The following is a 22439-nucleotide window of genomic DNA, read 5'->3' on the forward strand; positions in this document are numbered from 1 at the left end:
TCACCTGTGCGCAAAAGTCTGGGTCAGCCATTTGAGTAGAAAGAGATCCACATCTGACTGAATTAGGAGAGGCTCAGGCTGGCTCTGAGTGTTATTTAATGTGATAATGCCCCAGGAAATGGTGGACGTTAGTGTTTAACTCCTGATGATTACAATTGCTTCAGACTCCATGGCTCGGTGTTGATGCAGCCCCAGTTTGGGCCTGTGTGTTAGCACATCCTATAGGCTAAAGTCTCTTCAGAGTGAAACCCCACTAAAAGAAGTAGCTGAGGTAGTGAGCATAAGAGAAAATTCTGCTTTTAATAATGATTTCCTATTTCTGGATCTGTAGTATTTACCGCATACATCAGATATGGCTCAATTATCAACATAGCTGCTGTAGTGTCTGGTCTTCTGTTTATCTCAGAATTGTTTTCTCTCTTTGAATACAATTTAAAGAGAATGCAGTTATTCTCACAAGACTTTTGTTGGTCATTTCCAATGTCTTACGAGAAGTCTGTGGAACAGCAAAGAATTCTTGGTATGAGTCTGAACCTGATAGACTGTATTCCTCCATTTCCCTGCATTTCAACAGAAGAATACAGGATGTATACATTACAAAGATGCATTCTCTGTTTTTACTCCAGCTGGGGAAAAGATGCTTCACTTTTTTGTAATTATGCTTAATAATTCTTTTTTTAAAAAAAAAAAATAAAATCATTGATGCATGTGAGTTCCACTTCTTGTTTTCCTAGCAATGCCTTGCTTGCTAACTTTCCTTCTGCCTGCCAAAAATCCAATTTCCCTTTGAGAAAAAAACCTGTCAGCTTGGCTTCATTTTTCACCTGCTCCTGGATTCCATGAACAAATTACCCTTCTGTTGCTTTGCTGTGAAATAATGGCCAGCGGAAATTTCTGCAGCAATACAGCAATGGTGTGGAAGAAGGATCTGCAGAGCTTCATAGGAGCTCCCTGTCATATGAGTACAAACTTGCACTGTATTTCTTGGTGGTAGTAAGTGGGAGTTGATGGGCTTCCTGTTGTGCTCATAAAAATGCATGCTTGGTGGTGATGCTGGTATGTTTGCATCCTCACCATTGGATTACCACGCTCCGTTCACCTTCTGTTCCCCAGACCTGACCACAGTCTACACTGACACCTGGAACCGCTGCTGTCTGGCATTCCTATTTCTCACTTTTCTCCTATGTGTTTACCAGAAAGGAGGCCATGAAAGAAGTATGACAACTTCTTTCAAATTGGTCTCCCTCTCACCTTTAACCTTTCACATCTTAGTCTTGCATGGATTTGCTGTCATACATTTGTACTTCTGCTCCTAAGTGCCTTCATGTATCCAAGCAAAATGCTTGCTGTATCCTTTCATAAGTATGCTTTCATCCTTTCTTCATGTCACCATCCTGAGGAAATTCAAACCCCCAGCAGTTTCTTTTCAAATCTCTCCAGGATCTCAAGTCTTGTGTGAAATCAAACCCTCCCTTAGTGGCCACAGGCTCAGCACCCCTTTGCTAATACTTTTGCTTGTGTGGAGGTTTAGTAACTATATGTTAACAATATGTTGATAAATATAAGTTAATTATCATAAAAAGGTAGCTGAAAGTTTGAAATAGGTATTTCAATTTGATATGTTTTAAGAGCATGTTAAACTCTCTGGGTCATGAAAATTTGCTCCTCCTTCTCTCCCCACACACTATTTTTTAAATCTCATTTTGAAAAGTGGAACTCAAACTTTCTTAAGCTAATTATATAAATACAGCTGAACATCTGATTTGAATCTGCAATAGAAATAACAATTCATTGCCTAAATTTAGGACAGGTGTAAGGTGGCAAAGCTTCTCTGTGTAATGCAAAACCTACTGGGCTTTTGAAAGCCCGCCCAGGTGCCCTCCGAGTACCATAGAGGCTTTAGAAGAAGGACTGAGCCATGCAGTGCTGATACTCTCCATCACTGCAGGTGTGAATGTTTCCAGACTTCTGTTTTTTTAGCTGTGAACAAGGAAGAACCAAAATCTCCCAGTTTTTTGGATTGTGAAACCTCTGCAATCTAGCTGTTGTGCAGGGACACAAGTTGTTTGTTTGGATACAGAAGTTCACAACAGAACCAGATGTATCTTTAACTGGAGAAGGCAAAACGAGGCAACGACACTGCCTCTTCACATGGAACAGAGCATGTGTGCCATAGGGGCAGCTCTAAGCACAGGACATAGAGCCTCCTTGGAAATAACCCCGTAAACCCGACTTATTTCTAAGATCAGAAGAGTTACAGTGGTGAGATCATGGGTTATTTTCAGTAGCACATGACTCATCTCCCACTTTCCCATGTGACAGGGAGTATCCGCTCGTTCTTAGAGGAGCAGAAATTGAGTCCATTATTCTCATGACTAATGGGATATGGGTATCTTTGATGTGCAAGTTTGCATTGGCTGGCAGCAATGGGAAAGCAGGAGCTTATCTAGACTCAGAGGGATGCACCCCAACTATATTTAAATAGAGAGAGTGAAGGCAGTCAGCAAAGCAAACACTGTGGGGGCAAAGTGTAGCCTCTCACACTGAATGTGATTTGGTGAGTGATGGAGCAAAACAGGCCTGTAAATGTGCTCTGTGCTTGCTTTCAGTTCGCTTTGCCCCTGCGCACGTACCTCCTCAGTGAGCTCTGCGCTGGGACAGAAAACAGCAGCCTGTCAGGAGCCCCGTATAATGACAGCATTTGCACAGTGGTATTTGTACAGCGAAGTTGCATCTTATCCTGCTTTTTAATTTGATGGACTAACTTGTTGTAGTTTTTGGTAATGTTAAGTAAATCCGTCTACTTGGATGAAAATGGGGCTGAGCAGCTTTTCTTTAGAGATGGTATCTAAGCATTAACATACAGGAACATTTCTGCCTGTGTGCGGTTAGCTCTCTTAGAAGAGCTGCCTTTTGAGGAAGTAAATATAATCATTTTTGATGCATCCGTCTAAAGATTTAACCACTGGTAACATGCTTTCAGACTAAAAGCTATTAGAATATATTCAGAGTGAAAACATTTGAAATGGCTAATGGAGTTTGAACTCCTTTTTCAAATACTAAACTCACCATGCCAGTGGGAAGTAGACACTGTCTGAAAACATATTCCTAATCAATTGTTGATAAGGAGCAATATTAACTGGTGGCTTTCACTGTAGAAAGTGGATGTAGCAAGAAGAGGGTGCTTAATTAAATTGTACCTCATAACTAATCAAACACCTGGGGCCAACAGTTTATGCAAATGAGACAGCCTGGCTGAATGTGAGAAATCATTGCTGGATATAGAATATTTATATAAAATAGGTTTAAAAAATAATTCAGAAGAATTATGGAATTTAATGTTTTAGGGCTGATACCTGCATTATTTGATTATCAGAGTTTGCATCCACAGATGAGAAGATAGTCAGCCTCTGATTTGAACAGACAATTGCTATGATTGCCTAAACATTAGAAAATTAGGCTGCATTCAAAGCTCATTTATAAATGCTGAATTCTGTAAATAAAATCCTTTATTTTTTTGATGACCCTTTCAGAAGCACTTAGTCTGTTGTTGAAATCTTGTTATTTTCTGAAGTAAAAAGGTTTTGGTGAATACGTGCTATGCCTGATCAGCCTTTAAGAGCATTTAACTTTGGAAGTAATCAGCTATGAACAGGAAGTTTCTGTGGCAAGGTTTTTGCAGCTAAGTGGTTGAACATAACTAATTCTCAGAAAGGAAGTGCTTTGTAGTTTTTAAACCAAGTTTAAATATAACAATATATAGATTTTTCATGTCCTAGTTCTGTGTAGATAAACCTGTGATATTCTTTGACAAAGCCTGCAAATGCGACAAGCCCAATGTTACCAGATTTCTCTTTTTTGCACAGCTGTTTCTTTCTTTCAAGTGCACTCTTGTTAAGAAGGAAAGTGAGGGAATGTACCACAGGCAAAGCAGTGGGCTTGAGTTACACGTCTTGTTCAGCTACAGTCTGTTTAACAAGCTGTGTTAAGGGAAGGGAGACAGGACCCTATTAAGGCAAGTGTTAGCTGTATTGGACAGTGTGTTGATATCAGTTGACAAGAAGGGTTGTATTGGGTAAAAAATTTGACTTAATATATGTCTTAACTGGAAAAAAAAAAAAAGTGGAAACTGTCTTCTGCGTAATACATGGGGCAGGTAAGTTTTGTTATGGGCAAGCAGAAGAGGTTCTTGGTCTCTCTGCAGCTTGGTCACCACCCTGAGACAGTCAGTGCGAGGTACAGGGTGCATCACACATCTCTCTTGTGGCCTCCCACTCTGCCTTAGTCTGGAAAGAGCAGCTGATCTTCGGCAGAGCTGATATCATGGAAGGACAGTGTGCTTGCTTTGTGGCTGCTGCTGCGGGTGGCAGGGCCCCAGCCCTGGGAAGAACTCTGTATGATGGACCTCAGGGGCACCTGTGGGTTTTCAGCTATGCTCAGGGATTGCATCTTCTCGGGACCACTTAAAAAAAGGGACTTAAAATGTCGCGTATGTGTAAAGTAAAAGTAATGAAGCGTGTTACAGAGACTGTGGGTACTGCTGGGAAGTCCCTAAGTGGCCAAGGATTCAGACATCTTCACTATTACTAAATGTGACCTGAAAATTCACACTTCTCCATCTGATGTCTCTTACTCATAGACTAAATGATTGTGTAAATCTCCGCTGCATATAGGCGTTGGTAATACAGCTGGGTAGAGCCTAGGAACCCACATTTAGGAAACTGCACTTAGTTTGTCAGAACAACAGGGTTTTTTAACTTTGTGGTGTCTACAAGGCACCATCGTTATTTGTGGGAGCCAGAGTGTTTTAATCACATTGTATCCTGAGCTATCCAGATGAAACAGAAAAAGTTTGGGGAATCCCATGATGTTTGCATCTGCCTGAGTAACACCTTGCCTTTCTTTCATAATTACTCATATGGAAAGTGATGGGGGGGAATCAGTGTGCACTGTGTAAGCTGTAAGGAATAATGCAGGCAATTGTTGTGTAGAGTCTGAGTGCTTCAATTTGTAGAGTAAAAAACATCACTTTTTAGTCTGAGACTGTGGATTGGGAGGAGATCCTCCAGGGGCACAGTAGATACTGCAGGCTGCTTCATGGTATTAGTAAGTAGTGGTTCTTCATACTACACCAGCTGTATGCCGTAGGCCTTCCTCCGGAAATCATGTGCCTTTCTGTAATGGAAGGGGAAATGAGCTTGGGAGATCAGATTCGTCTTGCTTTCAGTCCTTCATTGACTTGAGTGGTGGAGTTACTCCACTGTAACTGAGAGTATAATCTGGTCTGGTGGGGTTTGGTTTTGTTTGTTTACCCTTCTTATAGCAGAGAAAGTGAGTGGGCCAGATCTGTGGATTAATTAAAAATACCTGAAAGCTTTCTCTTGTGTGACTTTTGCAAAGTGGCCGCCTTGCCTGACCTCGTCATGGAGGCCCTGGGTCACACAGAGGAGCACTGCTGGTGGCCCTGACCTCTTGTTGGCCTAGTGGGAAGCCTGGCTCCTTGTGGAGACCTTCTGGAAATCCACTTCTCTGTGTGGTTTCCTGCTGTGTGGCCTGACAAACCGGCTCAGTCAGGAGCTGCTTTCAAAAAAATGGCTTAATTTGTGCAGCGTCTGTTGAGCCTGACAGGAGGTTACAGGAAGTGTCAGGACTCCCATGTCAATCCTGCTCAGCTGTCTGCACCCACGGGTGGAAATGCCCCACTGAGAAGCTTTTGCCTGTTTCCACTTACTTTCCAACCATCAGGCTGTCCTGTGGCAGTCCTTTTGCAACTTACTGGGAAGACTCATTGCTCCTCTCTTCTCCTTCCAAAGAGTCAAAGCTTTCAGTTCTCTTTCCACATGCCTTGCTGAAAAGGCATGAGGTGCAGAAGGGGAGGAAGCACATAACACTGCTGGATTTGGCATATATTTCTGGGAGAGGGTGTAAGGAAGACCTGATGACTTCCTTTATTAGAAACCTCACAGATTTAAGTAAGTTTGCTTGGAACAGCTTTGTTCCCAGAAATCTATTCAAACACTGCTCTCGGTTGTAATTAATGCTTTAGCTGATAGTAATGAATAGCATGTGTGGGCAGGAGCTGGCTTGTTGTTGGTATGCATGTGTATTGGCTGCATGACAAATTGAAAATGCAAGGCATAATAATAAGGTTCTTAACCTCTTCATGAGACAAAACTGCTGTTCTGTCACTCTGACTAATTTGCTTTTTTTTGTTTATTGTCAGACAGACACAATTTCACTGGAAATCAGGACATTGTATCCTTCTGTACCTGAAGATGCAGAACAAAAAGCAGAAAATTTATTTGTTAAAGAGGTAAATATCTAGTGTGTGTATCCTTTAATTTTAAATAAAACCAGACCTTTGGGGGAGGGTTGCTATGATTAAAATGAGCATCTTTTTTCTTTTAATGTTATTTAGGTGATTTGAATCAGGTTTGGATTTTGGAGGCCAGAAATAGGGGGAAAAGGTTAACAGCATATCTACAGGTGCCTATTCTGAGATGTTTGTATCCAGAAAAATTGCAAATGCACTGAAAGAGCTTCTCATTCTACTGTTTTCCAGCTGCATCCCTGCCACTACTAGTCCACTGATATTGATGTTGGTATTTTTACATAAGTGCTGATCATTGGTGATCTGAATGCACTTTGCACTTTGAAAATATTGATATCTTTCCAAAAAAGATAACAATTTGACACTGGTTTAGACTGTTAGAGTTATTACAAGGTATGTATCTTATTCAGAGGTGTATATTATAGCTATCTGAGGAGTAGTTGCACTGCGAAGGATGTGTAGGGGTTTATATTTGTCAGTATTTAGAGTCTGTTCTACCTTCATAGTAGAAAGTTGAGCAGAGTTTCTTCCAAGGCTGTTAGAGCCCCACCAGGAGTGATTAATTGCTCTACTTAAAAAAAACATATAGTTGTATTGTTTCCATATTTGATCTCAGCTTGTAGGAGAAGATTGCTCTCCCCGCTGCCTCAGAGATGTTTCAGGTTGTCACTGGTCTTATCACTTTGAAGGACATTGAAGGTGCTGGCTGCACTGTTCAAAGGAATTTACTTTAGATGGCTCCCTGAACCTTCCCCATCTTTCACTAGAGATGTAAAATATATCTCATTGTTTGCATTAACGAAACAGATTTATGAAACCAAATTTTCAGCTAGCTTCTATAAGGAATTTTAATTCCAAGTACTTATAATTAGCCTGTAATGTGTTCTCTGCCTTTTTTTCACAGATTGGGATTTTTCACACCTGGCTTCCTAATTTGAATGAGTATGGGCTATTTCATATGCACTGTAACTGCAAGACAATTTGTGGAGGAAAAGTTAGTTGCAGACAAAGACAGGGATTAGAAAAAATAAAATCCAAGATTAGGCAGAAGCATAGCTGTTGAATTGGATGCAATGTGACATTTTACAGGCTGGCCCTGTTTCTCTCCAACAGGTCTAGAAAGAGCAATAGCAACCTACTGCCAGCTCAAATCACCTGAACTTTGCCACCTTTCTTAATCTGACAGTGAGGTTCATTCCACAAGCTATGTTATCTTTTATCTACCTTCCCAGAAGCCTCACTGCCCTTTCAGCATTTTGGGGTCTGCTTTTTATTTTAAGGTTCCACAAGTTGCAAGGCCAGCACTGTCCTCATGGCTTCAGAATGAAAGTGGTGGGTCTAAAAATGGAACATAGTGCACAGTGTCTGGGAATCGTTACAGCTGAGTACTCCAAGGGGATGCTAACGGCAACCTGGTAAAATACATAGTGAGCACATCTATTAGCTTTCTCTGCAACACCAGTGAGAAAAATGCAACCGTGAACGGCAAAGGGGGGGGGGGGGGGGAGAGGAGCAAAGCAGTGGAAAAAAACAGCACTACGGAACTAAGCCTGTACATGGAATAGCAGCAGGATAAGACCCTCTTTTAAAGTAGTAATGCATATGTTCCGCTTTGCCACAAAGCCAAAAGCTATATATAAAATAAATTAAGCTTCAGGAAGAGGATGGTTTCTAGTCCAAAATTAAGTAAAACTGAGCATGGGGTTCATGCTCAAGATTTGTGATTTTAGTCCACTGCAATAATTGCACAAATCTGTACTGACTCAGCAGCAGTCAGTTTTGTTCCAGGCTGGTGTTCAGCACATCTGCATACATGTGCAGGAGTGGAGTTTGTGACTTTCACTTCTTTTTTGGAGCTGTGAAAAAGCCAACACTTTACTTAGTGAAGGTGTCTTTCTTCAAATATACTATGGTATCATGAACAGTGAAGGCATCCATCTTGTACATACTTGACTATCTGTTGGTCAACTGGACTTGTTACAACCCAAGATCAAATGCCTAATTCCTGATCAGACTCTTGGGGAAGCTATACAAAGGCAATGTTCAGCTTCATCTTGCTGAAGCCATTTTGGTGTTCCCCTATATGGTAAAGGCTATCTCTGACTGTTAGTGTATATTACACTATCTCAGTAGATTAGCAACATGAAGACATGGAGCAAGTCGGTTAACTGCAAATGAAGTTGAAGGTGAAACTAATTTTCTTCATATGGCACAGTGTGAGGACATGGTACTGAAACTATTTCAAGAGCTCAGATCCATGATCTCCTGTCTCATCCTTCTGGTCATTTGGTGATGTTCAGATGGTCTTGTCTATAAGGTACTGCTCAGTCATTTAAAAGGGTTGTCAGAAGTCTCTGATAATACCTTAAAACCCTGTCTGTCTCTTTCTGGGCATTTGTTTCCTACTGGTGACAGTAGGAAGGCTTTACTTCCACCTCTAGCTCTTTCATTGCTAGAGTCCTTCAAGGATCAGGTTTTTTTTCCCCAGTCCTTACTGAAATCCATACATATGACAGCTTGGGGATTTGATCAGGTTCCCTTGCTCAAGTGATTGTTAACAGTACTTACAGGCACGCCAGGATGACTTGATTGCCTGTGCAATATTGGATGCAAGAGAGCTGACAAGCCAGATGAAGAAAGATGAGGCCGATATTGCTGAGGAAAGCTTTCAGTATGGATGGCATTTGATGCTGTCCACCTGTAGTGAAAGGTTTGTGCCTCTGGTTGTCTAATTCAGTTCTCTTAATACTGCTTTTAGATTCCTCAGTAACCAAACACTTTCACTGTTGGTGATGTTCAGACATCATGGTAATGGGTGAGGCAGAAGAATTTACTTTAAATAAGATGTCTAACCTCTTTTCTGCTGAAACTATGAAACAAAAATGTAAAAAAAAAAGAAAAATTGAGATGAATAAATAAATAGTACTTTGATAACTAAGTATTTAGTTAGAGAGAATGAATATTTTACATTTTATGATTGATTGATATCTGATTCCCTTTATTAATTTATATCTAATTATTAGGTATATTCTAAAGGTAATGCTTTGTGAATCAATTATTGCTATACCTGTAGTCATCTTTCCTTGTGGATTTTTCCATCTTAACTTTTCTTAGGCCGGAGGAGCTTGAGTAACTAAATTAGGTTCCAAGAAAAGAGAAATTTCCAGAAACTTCTAAAGCCAAAATAAAATTGTCTTCAGTGTTTGTTTTTTTTCTAAGTATTCCTGACTTCCTTGAATTCTGTACTGTGCCATGCTATTTCCTCCCAAATTCTTCATTTTCTTACTCTTTGCAGAGTTTACTGTGTGTATTTATGCCAGTCACTATTGTCCTCACAGTCTATAGATTTGGCAAATAGAAACATTCACTCCATAAGAAGCAAAATAAAATTCTTCCTTTTAGACAATGGAAACATTCCTAAGATCACATTTCCCACCTCTGTATTCCTGAATATGCAGATCAAATGGCAATCCTTGGGATTTTTCCCACATATAATTTCAAAATATAAGGGGATAGTGCATTTTGCAATTCAAAGTTATATTGAGTTCGAGGAACTTAAACTATGTAATTTCAACATACTTAATCCTATATTGGTTTGCATCAAGTCAGTATTTTCAGAAAGCATGGATGCATATACATGTATATGCACACACACATGCATACTATTTGTGTGTGTGTCTATATGAATGAAATTTTAGGCATATATGAAAAAAAAAATCCAGAAAGTAAATAAATATTAGCATTTTTCTGTCCTTTCTTAAATGAGTTTAAGCCAAATGATCCCTCAAAAAATGATAGGTGCTACTTGGATATGGTTTTGGAAAGCATGTTTGCAGAGGGACTGGCCCTGTGGATGAGGAGGGCTGTGCTGGGAGCTGTGCAGGGGCAGAAGGACAGAGCAGATTGCTGCAGAAGCTTCCCTAGCTTATGCAATTGTGGAAAATAAGCCCAGGGGAGCCTTTGAGAAGCTGTCTCATCCCTCCCTCACAGGTAGACTGGATACCTCCTGACCCATCCTTTTTGCTTCAGCAGTCTGATCCAGCGATGGTGACTGCTACAGGAAGGGCTCTTTTGGTAACTTGCTGCCTTGGATCAGCTGGCAAATGCTGTCACTGGCGATCTCATCCATATTCTAGCTAAGGTGGTGGAGTTCACATTGAATTCTAAAAATCCTATTGCTACTGTCGTTCTGCTGTGCACTTCCTACCAGTCACTGAGGTAGATTGCCTACTGTCATGCAGATGGGCTACTTCAGGGCTTGTTAGTATTATCAAAGGGCCAACTTGCATAGGTTCAAGTCAGACCTATCTCCTTCAGAAATCTGCTGGCACTCTTGAGCTGTGTTTGAGCACACTTGTGGCTTTAAAAGTCATTGTAAAGCCAATTGCTTCTTTCAAATCACAAACACCTAGGCAGTTGTCATCTTAGCAGCCTGTTGGAAAATGCCTGGGAACAGAGGCCAGTTATTAATGGCATGTGTGACCTGATTGCGTCCTGCATGCAACATCTGGAATCTGCCAGCACATCAAGTAAGGGAGTCTGAGGTAAACCCAAAACAGAGTATACCAATGGCGGTTTTCACGTGCAGCATTACTTCAACCTGTTTAATGACTCTATCTATGATGTCAAACTGTGGTGTTTTAACTTAGGAAAGGACTCTTAAAGATGAGGACAATGAAGAAACGAGATTGCTGGGGAGGGCTGTTGAGACTGAGCCTTCCTGCACCTCAGTGTTGGCTCCTTTTCATTTGTGCGTGTAATTATAGTCCTCACACTTCATCCTTAGAGCAGTAGGGACCATACTGTGTGAAAACCACTACATCAAAATGAAATAACAGTGTAAGAATATTGAAATTTCATTTGATGGATGATGTAGTTTATTTTGTCTGCTATAGTACAGTATTCATGTGGATGCCTCTTTACTGTGTAGATTTTTCCAGATACAAAAAATGGAGTTGTCACTTGTAGTAAGTTTTAAAGCCCTCACCATTAATTGGGGGGATTTTTTTATTTGGGATTTTGCAGGTGGTGTCTACAGGATCTGTTAGTAATTATTAAATGTGAGTTTTATTAATCATAATGTTAAAAGAGCCACAGCCTTCTGTATAATTACTGAAATCGGTTGTGTGTCCATACAATTGATTTCTGAGGCTTATTTGTCTACAGGCTAATCTTCATTGCTCTTACATACTCCAAAGTCAAATTAAAATGGGAACTCCTGTTGATAAATGTCACAAAGAAGGTTTTGTTATTGCTCATCACAGTGTAAATTTCTCCAACTTCAAAATCTAAGTGCTTTCAGTAATTTAAAGAGCTGTAGTGTCAGGACAATGACATACATTATTAAAGGAGAGTGGGTCTTTTGATAACACACAAGGTAAATGCATTATTTAAATATTTAATACTTTAATAGTGTGGTTTAATGTTGTGGTTTGTTACACTGCTATGTCACTGGACTTCACTATATGTATGAACTGTGTTAATTTGGGAACAACTTTGAGAGCCCCAAAATGAAGGTCCAGGTTGCAAGCAGCTAGTCATGATGCTGCTGTGCTTGTCACAGCCGTAAGGGTGCAGGGGTAGGCCTGGGGTGGAGGGCTGAATTTCAAGCCAAGATGATTGCACTGCCTTCCGCATTCCAAATCCCCGAATGCTGCCTTTGGTTGTTGCAGCAGAGGTCGCAGGAGAAAGAAGTGGTTGGGAAGGCTTTGTGATCCGTGCCATGCATGTCCCCGGTCACGGGGCAGAGCATGGAGTCAGCTCTGCAGCTTCCCCTTTAGCACTGTGGCCACATCCAGCTCTGGAAGGTGTTTGCTTCCTGTTTCCAAGCTCTTGCGTGGGCTTGCCCTTCCCTGTTCAACATCTCTGGTTTTCTACCTCAGAAATAGCTGCTCCTCAAGGGTGAGTGAGCTGGCAGGATTGCTCTGTGCATGCAGTTTCGCTGCAAGGAGCCCAGTTGTTTCACGAATTACTTTTATCATATGTGCATCTGTATTTCTGAACACCACATACTTAGCGCTATCTTAGAGACAAAGTAAGCAGGGGAGTTGCCCTCAGATGTTTCAAGGTGTTTGCTTCATTTGTGTTTCTCTCACTTCCCATTCTCTTTTCTTCTTTTCCTCCAAAAGGTTCATTTGCATTGCAGGGTAAATCTTTTTTAAGTGCCTCTTTCACTGTGGTAGCCGTCATGCTGTCATCGCCCATGCTAAGAAGTTACAGGTGGAAAAAGCTTGCAGGGTTGTCTGTCTCTCTAAGAAAAAATTAGGCCAGCTGGGCAACAAGAAAAAAGAAATGACCTGGATTTGACAGGGCCCATGGGAATGGGCTGTGCAGCCTGCCTGGTCAACAATGCAGTAGGAAAGTTCATGCAAATGTGTGCCAACCCTCCCACATCCCAAAGCTTCCATTTCTCTGTCTATATTTTTCCTCCCCCGCAGTCCTCTTGAGCTCAACAGCCCCTGCACTGGTGTCTCTGCTCATTGCCAGGAATCCAGCTCTGGCCTCTTGATGGAATCTCTGCCTCTAGAAAGGTTATTGTTGCTCATCAAATCAGGTTCCTAGGTATTTTTCCTCATTGCTAAAATTTAGTTTCCATTAGAAAAAAATAAGGTCATTAAAAGTCAGTACAGTCAGCAGAAGTGCTTGATTTTTGGTTGGGATATTTTGAAGAGAAAACGCTGTAACTTTTTTTTTAAAATTAGATCTAGTTTACAATGGATAGCTGCAACAAGCTGGTTCAAGAACAGCATTAGCTGTTGCACTGAATTGGCTTGCCTTTTGTGAATTTACTGAATGACACTTGAATGTGCTGCTTGTCCCTTTTGATTTTTATTTTGATTAGCTTTTTCTTGGAGGAGCATAATAAACCTTTATAGTTATAAGCTGAAATACTGTGGCCTGCTCTATATGTTATTCACAACTGGTTTTTTGAACACATCAGCCTATAATGTTTGCAATAAAAGCCTGCGTTGAGAATTCTCTGTGAGCTTTAATTGCATCTGTTAAGTAGAATACTTAGTAATGAAAGTACCACAGGGAAAAAGCAGTCCTTTCTGTAGAATGTTCATTTGGTTTACGTTTGCCAAGTAGAAAGCGAGTGCAGTGTGAATTAGCGGGTCTGTGCTCATCCTCACAACATTCAGTGTATGAGCTACACAAGCTACTTGGCTCATGTAGAACAGAGTGTATGTTGCTCTTGTAAGACTATTCCTATAGCCCAGGTGACTATCAAATAGTTTTAACTAAAACTTAAATCACACAAATACAAGAGTGACCAAGTCATTTTATGAAGATTCACAAAACAGAAAGGTTGAGTTTTGGTTGTGTGTCATTTTTTTTTCCTCTACTCAAAGGCAAAGTGCAAACAATGTTGGAGCAGTGTAGGAGCATAGCTGTCAGGGCTAGGCTTTGGACGTGACCCTGCAAGATGCAGAGTTAGTCAGTTATAATGCTATAGTATTATGTTCATTCTCAGAGAATATGTGACTATGTGACTATTTCATATTGTCTAATGGTCACACTTTATTCTACATTCTGTAAGATAAAGAGGGTTTATGTCAGACCAGAAAGTAGATGCTGGATCTACATGGAATGCGTTTACTGCAGACTGCCTTTGGTTGTGCTGAACTGCTCAGTTCAGTGTCAGGGTGGAGAGAACTGCCTATAAATATGCATCCTCTTCCTTGTCGCCTCTTTCATACTCTAAAACAAATAAAGCTGTGATCAAGCGCAGGATGACTTCCTAAAATAATTTATGGCTACGTACTCTGCATGTTTTCCACAAGATTTAAAAAGATTTGTTAAGCCAGTGCTGAGTAATTTAGAAAGCACCACCTTTACGTTTTCAGCCCGTCTCAGTGTTTGCTCGAGCAACCTGATAATCCTCTCCCTGTCCTTCTGAGGCAGAGACTGCTGCACAAGCAGTGACTCCTGCGGGAGCTTCAGAAGAGACTGGCAGGGAAGAGAGGGACTACTCCCAGTCAGAGGAGTACTAACTTACCCTGTCCCTTTGCCTTTTCTTCTACTTTCTCTGCATATTTAAATATCTTTGATCTATCCTTTATTCCATTTGCTTGGTCTCCTGGAGTCTCATCCTTCCCATGCCTTTTCTGTGGGACTGTCTTTGCTGTTCCCACCTCAGATTCCTTTCAATGCTGCTGCTTCTTTCTCTACTGTAGATTTCCATCAGTTCCTTCCTGACGTGCCTCCTCTTCCCCATGGTCTTGACAGCAGCTTCTACTGTTAGGTTTTAGGCTTGATCCTTCTCTTTCTTCCTGTCCATCTCACATGGGCTGGTGCAAATGTTCAGGTGGAGTGTGGGGAGAAAATAATACAATACTGGGGTAAATTCTTCAGCATGCTTTACAAGTATCAGTTTGCATTTTTGACTCTGTAGCAAGAATCACCGGAAATTCTGACATTGTGTCATTTTTCTTGTTGTAGATACCTTATCAATAACTGTACATATTTCATGCATCTTGTTACCTTTTAAAAAGTCATGTTGTGTTTAATGGCATTGATAAAAGTTCTGCATTGAGTAAATCACACAGTTATTCTGGTCTATTTGACAGCATAGCAAAACCCTATGGTATAGTCTTTGTTCGGGTCTGGTTCCCTCATTTAAGGGAGATTGATATATTAAGAACAATTTCAAAAGATGAATGCAAAACCAGCAAGAAGTTTTTTAGAAAATAAAAACTACAAGGAGATGATGAGATGACTGAGCAAATTCAGTGTAGAAAGGAAAATGAGACTCTAGTGAGAAGTTATAGTCCTATTAATATATTCCTGAATGTTGTTAAGAGGTTAAAGATCAATCCTTAAGGGCAGAACAAGAAGTAGATGGCTTGTGCTGCAACAAAGGGGAATAAAAGGAGTAGGGCAAATGTATTTACAGTGGAAGGCTTAGGTAATGAAACAGGATGCAAACAAAAAATGTGTAATTAGTGTCCATGGAGAAAGTCAGGCCTAAACTAGGTAGCGTCTTTTGAGGCAATAGCGATATAATTTAATGATGTTTCCTACAGAGTAGATAAGAATCGGTAAGGCATGTTAAACTGCCACCAACCCCTTCCTCCATCTTGTATGATTGAGTGGATTTGATTTAAAAGAAATTGTGCTTCTAAATGTGGAAACGTATGACTCTGACTTTCCTTTAAGAACTGTGCATCCAGCTATAAAAGAGAAGAATATGTTCTCTAGCACAAAGGACACCCTCAGATCTTTCTTAGTTCTCTAGCCTTCTTGAGTCTAAATAGTTGTAGTAATTCTGTTGTTGTTGTTTGTGTTTTTTCTCTTTAGGCTTGTAAATACTACAGTTCCCAGTGGCATGTTGTGAACTACAAATATGAACAGTATTCAGAAGACTTTCGACACTTACCACAGTAAGATCTAGCATAAGTTCTTCTTTTTGTATTTTTTCCCATTAGGTTTGTGTCATTTTGCTGAGCTTTGTCCATATTTGCACTTTCCTTTGTCTTACATGCTCTGCTTGTTTTACTGTATTTATAGTGCCTTGAATTTTTAAAAAGGGGAAGAAAAGGTCCTTTAGCAAAAGTTCAAGACTCTGCAGAATTCACTAGTATCAACAAACTCTATTAGTGCTGATTCAAATCCTTAGAAGCATATTTGCGTATTCAAAGCACAGTTGATACAGGAAAGCTGGCTTTCCATTTTCCTTAATAATGCATAAATGTCACTCACCTTTAATTGGGATTAGTTCTCCTTTTAGTTACCTTGTGTGTAACAGAGGAGTAGGATTCCACTTAGTGCTTTATAGCTGCACCATACAGAAGAGCTGGGTGCAATGTGTACAGCACGTGCTGGTGCAGCACTGGTGATACAAGGCTGCAGAAATGTGCAGGTGTCTGGGTAAGCAAGCATCCTTCTGTGCTTGGAGGCAGTACATTAAAATCAGTGCAAAGGTGCTGGGAGGAGAAGGAACAAGTTCCTTGACCTGAGTGGAAAGAAATTAAGAATTTTGTGCTCATTCCTTCATGCATGAGTTTCTACCTATACTCCTGCTTCTGGCACGTTTGTATCCTGTGCCCTGAGGACTGTTTTAGGAAGTAGTTAATGAAATCACTGAATGCCCAAATGAGCTGTGTTACCACCTCCTTTCCTGGAATTTGAGGCATTAAAATCGTGATACTGGATGAAAAAGGTTGTTACATGCACATAACACAGAAATGGGTGCTCCAGGCTTGGGTTGGATGGAAACTAGAACTAACTAAACATATTGTTGCGGGAATCTATAAACTGATTCTTATGGTCCCTTTAGATGCTGCATTCAGAGGGTTTTGTGCCGCAAGCCTTCCCTCTGATCTGCGTTCTCTCTTGTACATTGGTATTTTTATGAACAGTGACTACGTTAGTACAAAAAGCCATTAAGAGCAGTTTTGCTAATCAGAGATTATAAACATACCTTTTCTTAAGAACCCAGTGCACTGATTGTTTTGGAAAATTAATGCATTTAATGCTCAAGAAAAGTGTTTGCAGCACAGCAGTTTTCCATTTAACCTTAAACATCTTCAGTCTTATGAAATATGCATTTGACAGATGTGGTTGCATTACTCTGCATAAAAGTACATTTGAGCTCATTACATACATCCTCTTCTGTGAAGGTTATTTTAATATGATGCTTAATATTATTTGCTTTCGTGAGTTCATGATTCAGGGATGTTATGGTGTCTCACATCTTACTTTTATTCCCCCTTGCATAGAGGATTATAACAAAACAGATCTTCTTTTGTCTTGTATCACAATATAGCACTGAGGAATGGTTTGAATGCAGCATTCGTTGATGTTTCGGAAGGAAAGTTATAGCAGGAGTGTCTGTATTTTGTTTGCTGAAAGTTGCCATGGCTTTGGAGCTTAACATACCTTAAACAGAGCTGGTTTGGAATCCACCTCAGTTCATACCATTTCCAGCCTCTTCAGCATCAATGGACCTTGATTTGCCCATGCATGTAATGGCTGCATAGTGTAGCAGATTTTTGTCAGATATCCAAGTTACTCTTTCCGAATACTGACCCTTTCTGATTGGGAAGTGGCTGCAATGTGATGCCGAGCACCTGGGGCAGGCAGTGAGGACTCAATGTATTCATGGTGCAATTCCACTGAAGTAGTGCTGCTGCACCAGCGAGGAGCTCAACGACGTGCACAACAACATGACCAAAATGTTTAGCAATTGCTTTAGTTTTTGTCTGAGTGTGTTCCTCCTTTGAGGTTTTTCTCAGGTCTTTCTACCTCTTAAATTCCTCTCTGTGAGCTCTCACTACCTCTTTTTACAGGATTTTTTTTATGCTTTGTGCTGGTGTGTTCTTGCTTCTTGAGCAAGTGGAAGGGTGGAGGAAGAACAGGGGTTGTTTAGTGTCTGCTGTGGTGACAGTGTGTCTGGGAACAGAAATAGTCATTAGGAAAGATTTTGCTGTCATTTATAGAAAACTTGGAACATTCTGTAGATATTTCAGGTCTGGTCTCTTGGAATTCTGCATCTTCATATGGGTGTGAAGAGGCACTAGGCAGAGAAAAAAGAGGGTCTACCGAACAGGATCATGTCCTTACCACACTTTATCTGCCTGCCCTAGAAAGATGAGGAGCATGCCCAAAAGGATTCCAGTCCAAAGAAGGGAGAAACTTCTGTGGAGAATGACATAGAGGTCTGAGTGGATGAGTGTTTCATGGGTGGTCAGTAAGATCTGACAGCTGAAGCAGTAGTGATCTGTCCTTTTCTGTCTCTTTTATAGCTCTGCTGAGAGGACTGAAGGATTTCCTTCTTTCTAAGTACCATGTACCCAGGCTTGTGGAAGGGCTGTGGTTTAATGGGACAGGCTCACTCTCTAAGAGTGAAACAGCAGAGCAGGGCAGAGTTGCTGTCTCTTATGGTGAGGGGCTGGCACCCCGCTAATCCAGCAGATTTCTGACTCCTTCTTCCCCTCCCCAGTAGCATCAAGGGCATTAGGGCTGGGATTTTGTTTTGGGGCTTTTTTTCAGTAGCTGACTAACTTGTCCTGTTACTGGTACAGATCCTCAAGCACATTTGTGCAATGGTATTAGCTGTCCATGTGTGGCCAGAGAGCACTGGTCAGTCTGCCTATGTATCACACCAGGAGCACTGCGGTGCGCTTTTAGCTCTGAATAATGAATAAGCCAATAGGGTGTTTGTCTAAAAATGTGAAGGCTTGAATGATGGTTTTTGTAAAAGATAGGATTTGGCTTGAGATTTTTGTTTTGGGATTCTTTTGGGTGGGAGGGAGTGTTTGTGTAAGAATTTTTAATAGCTGCCCTTGGTGGCATTGGAAAACCTGGAATGGATTTTCATCATAAATATTGTGAATATTAATGCTTTTACCAATGTTAAAGATATTAATAGATTGCAAATGTTCCTTTTATTCAAAATATTGATCAGTTATTTACATTAAAGAAACACCAAAACCAGAACAAACTAAACCAGAATTTTATTAGCACTCCTGTGTTCTGTGTGCACTTGGTTCCGCTGACTCTGGTGAAATGCTGACTTCGGTTGCGGTGGGATAGTCACATCACGAGAACACTGACTTTGAAATGGGGAGAGTGAAGAGGAGCTAGATATTGCTTGTTACTCTAATATTCCTAATCTGTATCTTGTGTATGAATGAATATGAAAAGAGTCTAAAGAGGGTTTTTTGTTAGTGGTTTTTGGGGTTTTTTTAATTAGTGACATTTAATGCTATGTGTTAGTGTGGGCTAAAGTTTGCTAAGCTGAGAGAGGAAACTAGCTTAGAAGCGTGTGGTTTCTCAACTCCTGTTTGTATTTGCTTCCTTGCACGGTAGAGAGTAGTGTTGTTCTGTTCCCATTCTCAGGCTGGGTAGGTGAAAGTAAGTTTTGGAAAACTTGGTCTTCCTGATAAATGATGGCTTTTAGAATGACAACTTTTGTAGGTTTTCGTATGATAACTGGGGATTTCCAAGATGAGATTTGTAATCTTCAGGAATCTGAAAACAGTGCTGGTATTTCTCAGGCCACAGAAAAGTCTATTATTTTCTCCATTTAAAAATGTCTTTCAGTTCTTGTCGTGTATATTTGACTGTTACTGAAGATTTAATTCTGCAACATGAGAAGTGCTCTGGGCCTAAGTACAATTACTTATGTGCTTAAAATTAAGCAAGTAATTAAGTGCTTTACTTTTTCATATTCAGTTTTGGTTTGAAGTCTGCAAGATGAAGGTCTTAAATGTCACCACATCAAAAGACATCTGTGTATTTTTAAAAATTAGTTTAAGACTGTGCTCATCATATTGAATAGTAAAAAATATCTTAAAATATTAAAGAACTGTAGAAACTTTAAGTTGAATGTTCTAATGTTCTTAGTTTGAACTCTTTAATAGCTTTTTCTTTCTCATTTATTTGACAGCCTTAAATGGGGTACCTCTTTGAAAATTGTTTGGGTTTTGTTGCTTGTTGCGGTAGAAGAGCAGTGAAGAGAATAAGAAGTGGTATTTCATCATTTCTATAGAACTGTTACAAATTCACAGTGTTGAAAAAAAAAAAAGAAAGATATATGGGGCTCAATAAAAAAACTGTGAAACTGTAGTGATTTTTTAAGGGAGGTAATAGGATCACAGCAGTAGGTGTACTGAAGATACCATGGGGGCTCGGGATGGTTTCCTCCCTGAAATAGCAGGTACACGATTATTTTTTTTAAAAAAATAAATTTAAAGACATTTTTCCTCCCCTCCCAGAAATGAATGTAGACCAGAGAAATTGCCATCACATTCCTTTGAAATCGATCATGAAGATGTGGATAAGGATGAAGTATGTATTCCGGTTTTTGGTGGTGTGGTTTTTTTTTTTTTTCTCCTGGGGAAGAGTGAGTTATTGCTTTAATATCAAATAAAGGGTCATAATGGAGGCTCATTATCTCCTATAAAATATTTCATATTTTAAATAACTCTGAAGTTAGTGAACAGCTTTACCTCTTATGTCATCGTGCACAGCAGGCATATTAAAAATGTCTTATTTTAAAAGGAATGAAAGGATGATTATTTGTTGTCAGCAGATATTCACATATTACAGTTTTCTTTTGTCTTAGAATTCAAAAAGTAAGTCCATGCAATATTAATCGTGTCTTTCATACAGGATACAACATCCCACTCATCTTCAAAAGGTGGTGGTGGTGGTGGAGGAGGAGGATTAGCAGCAGGAGTTTACAAGTCTGGATGGCTTTATAAAGGGAATTTCAACAGCACTGTAAACAATAGCATTACTGTTCGGGTAAGGAGACAGCATTATTCTTTCTTTATTCCACTTGGATTTATATCCCCCACAGAGGCACCCTTGTTTGCCATTGTCATTTAGCTGTTTGTATCTCAGGTTTGATTGCATTGCTTTAAATGATGGTAAACTAATAAAAGATAGTAAAATAACAGATGTCTGCAAAATAGTGCGAATGAAGTGTAGTTAGGGGTTGCCTATTATTTAAACTGTGTGAATAAAGTATCAGTGAAAATAATTTGCAGTACAAAAATTGTCTTTTTTTTTTTTTCCACACTTCAGTCATTCAAAAAGCGCTACTTCCAGCTGACACAGTTGTCGGATAACTCGTATATTATGAATTTTTATAAAGATGAAAAAATATCAAAGGAGCCAAAAGGATGTATTTTCTTGGATTCTTGTACAGGAGTTGTACAGGTAAGTTTCAGTTTATTTCATTGTCTTATTTGGGAGTCAGATAAATTTAAAAAGGCAAGTAGAAGAACACATAGAACACATACCAAGAGTGTGCTTGCTTGTTGTGGGTTAAAGATACTTAGGTTACAAAGCACTGCCTGTTAGTTAAATGATAAATTAATCCTATAGCCTGAGACTCCTTGAAGATCATCACTTTTGGAGGTGATAGAGAGTCTTAATGGCAGCAGGTAGGACAGATCCTTATTGTTTATAGAATCATAGAATTGTTCAGGTTGGAAAAGACCTTTAAGATCATCGGTCCAACCCTTATCCTAGCACTGCCAAGACCACCACTAAACTGTGTCCCTAAGCACCACACCTACCCGTCCTTTAAATACCTCCAGGGATTGCGACTCCACCATTTCCCTGGGCAGCTTGTTCCGATGCTTGACAACCCTTTTGCGGAAGAAATTTTTCCTAATATCCAATCTAAACCTCCCCTGGCACAACTTGAGGCCATTTCCTCTTGTCCTGTTGATTGTTATTTGGGAAAATAGACCGACCCTGACCTCACTACAACCTTCTTTCAGGTAGTTGTAGAGAGCAATCAGGTCTCCCCTCAGCCTCCTCTCCTCCAGGCTAAACAACCCCAGCTCCCTCAGCTGCTCCCTGTCAGACTTGTGCTCCAGACCCTTCACCAGCTTTGTTGCCCTTCTCTGTACTTGCTCCAGCACCTCAATATCTTTCTTGTAGTAAGGGGCCCAAAACTGAACACAGTACTCAAGGTGCAGCCTCACCAGTGATGAGTACAGGGGGACGATCACTGCCCTGGTCCTGCTGGCCACACTATTCCTGATATAGGCCAGGATGCCATTGGCCATCTTCGCTACCTGGGCACGCTGCTGGCTCATGTTCAGGTCCTTTTCTGTGAGGCAGCTTTCCAGCCACTCTTCCCCAAGCCTGTAGAATTGCATGGGGTTGTTGTGACCTAAGTGCAGGACTCGACACTTGGTCTTGTTGAATTTCATACAAGTGGCCTCAGCCCATTGATCCGGGCTGTCCAGATCCCTCTGTAGAACCTTCCTACCCTCGAGCAGATCAACACTCCCACCCAGCTTGGTGTCATCTGCAAACTTACTGAAGGTACAGTTGATCCCCTCATGCAGATCATTGATAAAGATATTAAACAAAAATGGCCCCAGTTGCTTGGAAAAATAAATAGCCAGAAGTGTCTGACAACACCTTTTTTTTTGTTCCCCCTAAGATTGATTTCTTAACTTTTTCCCCCTTTAGTTCTACCTTTCCTCTAAGTCTATTAATGTATTTCTCTTTTTTCTTTTTTTTTTTTTTAAATTTGTTTTCATTCTAAACAAGATGCTATCTTGAATAGTATATTATTGTGGTTGATCTAGCCCCATGTGTCACTAAACAAGGAAATTCCTTTTTTTTTTTTTTTTTT

The 22439-nt window shown here is 40.3% G+C and overlaps 1 protein-coding gene across 1 annotated transcript in view; it reads left to right on the forward strand.

The window, feature by feature from the left end:
* The window catches only part of DOCK10 (dedicator of cytokinesis 10), a 114339-nt gene that overhangs the window by 14501 nt on the left and 77399 nt on the right, over positions 1 to 22439 (forward strand). Inside the window, exons 3-7 of the mRNA XM_009695718.1 lie at positions 6224 to 6313; positions 15632 to 15714; positions 20053 to 20125; positions 20450 to 20584; positions 20867 to 21001. Of these exons, the coding sequence (XP_009694020.1) occupies positions 6224 to 6313; positions 15632 to 15714; positions 20053 to 20125; positions 20450 to 20584; positions 20867 to 21001 (516 nt within the window). The remainder of the gene's footprint in view (positions 1 to 6223; positions 6314 to 15631; positions 15715 to 20052; positions 20126 to 20449; positions 20585 to 20866; positions 21002 to 22439) is intronic.

This window comes from Cariama cristata, unplaced genomic scaffold (assembly GCF_000690535.1).
Source record: "Cariama cristata isolate BGI_N322 unplaced genomic scaffold, ASM69053v1 scaffold20472, whole genome shotgun sequence".
Classification (NCBI taxonomy): domain Eukaryota; kingdom Metazoa; phylum Chordata; class Aves; order Cariamiformes; family Cariamidae; genus Cariama; species Cariama cristata.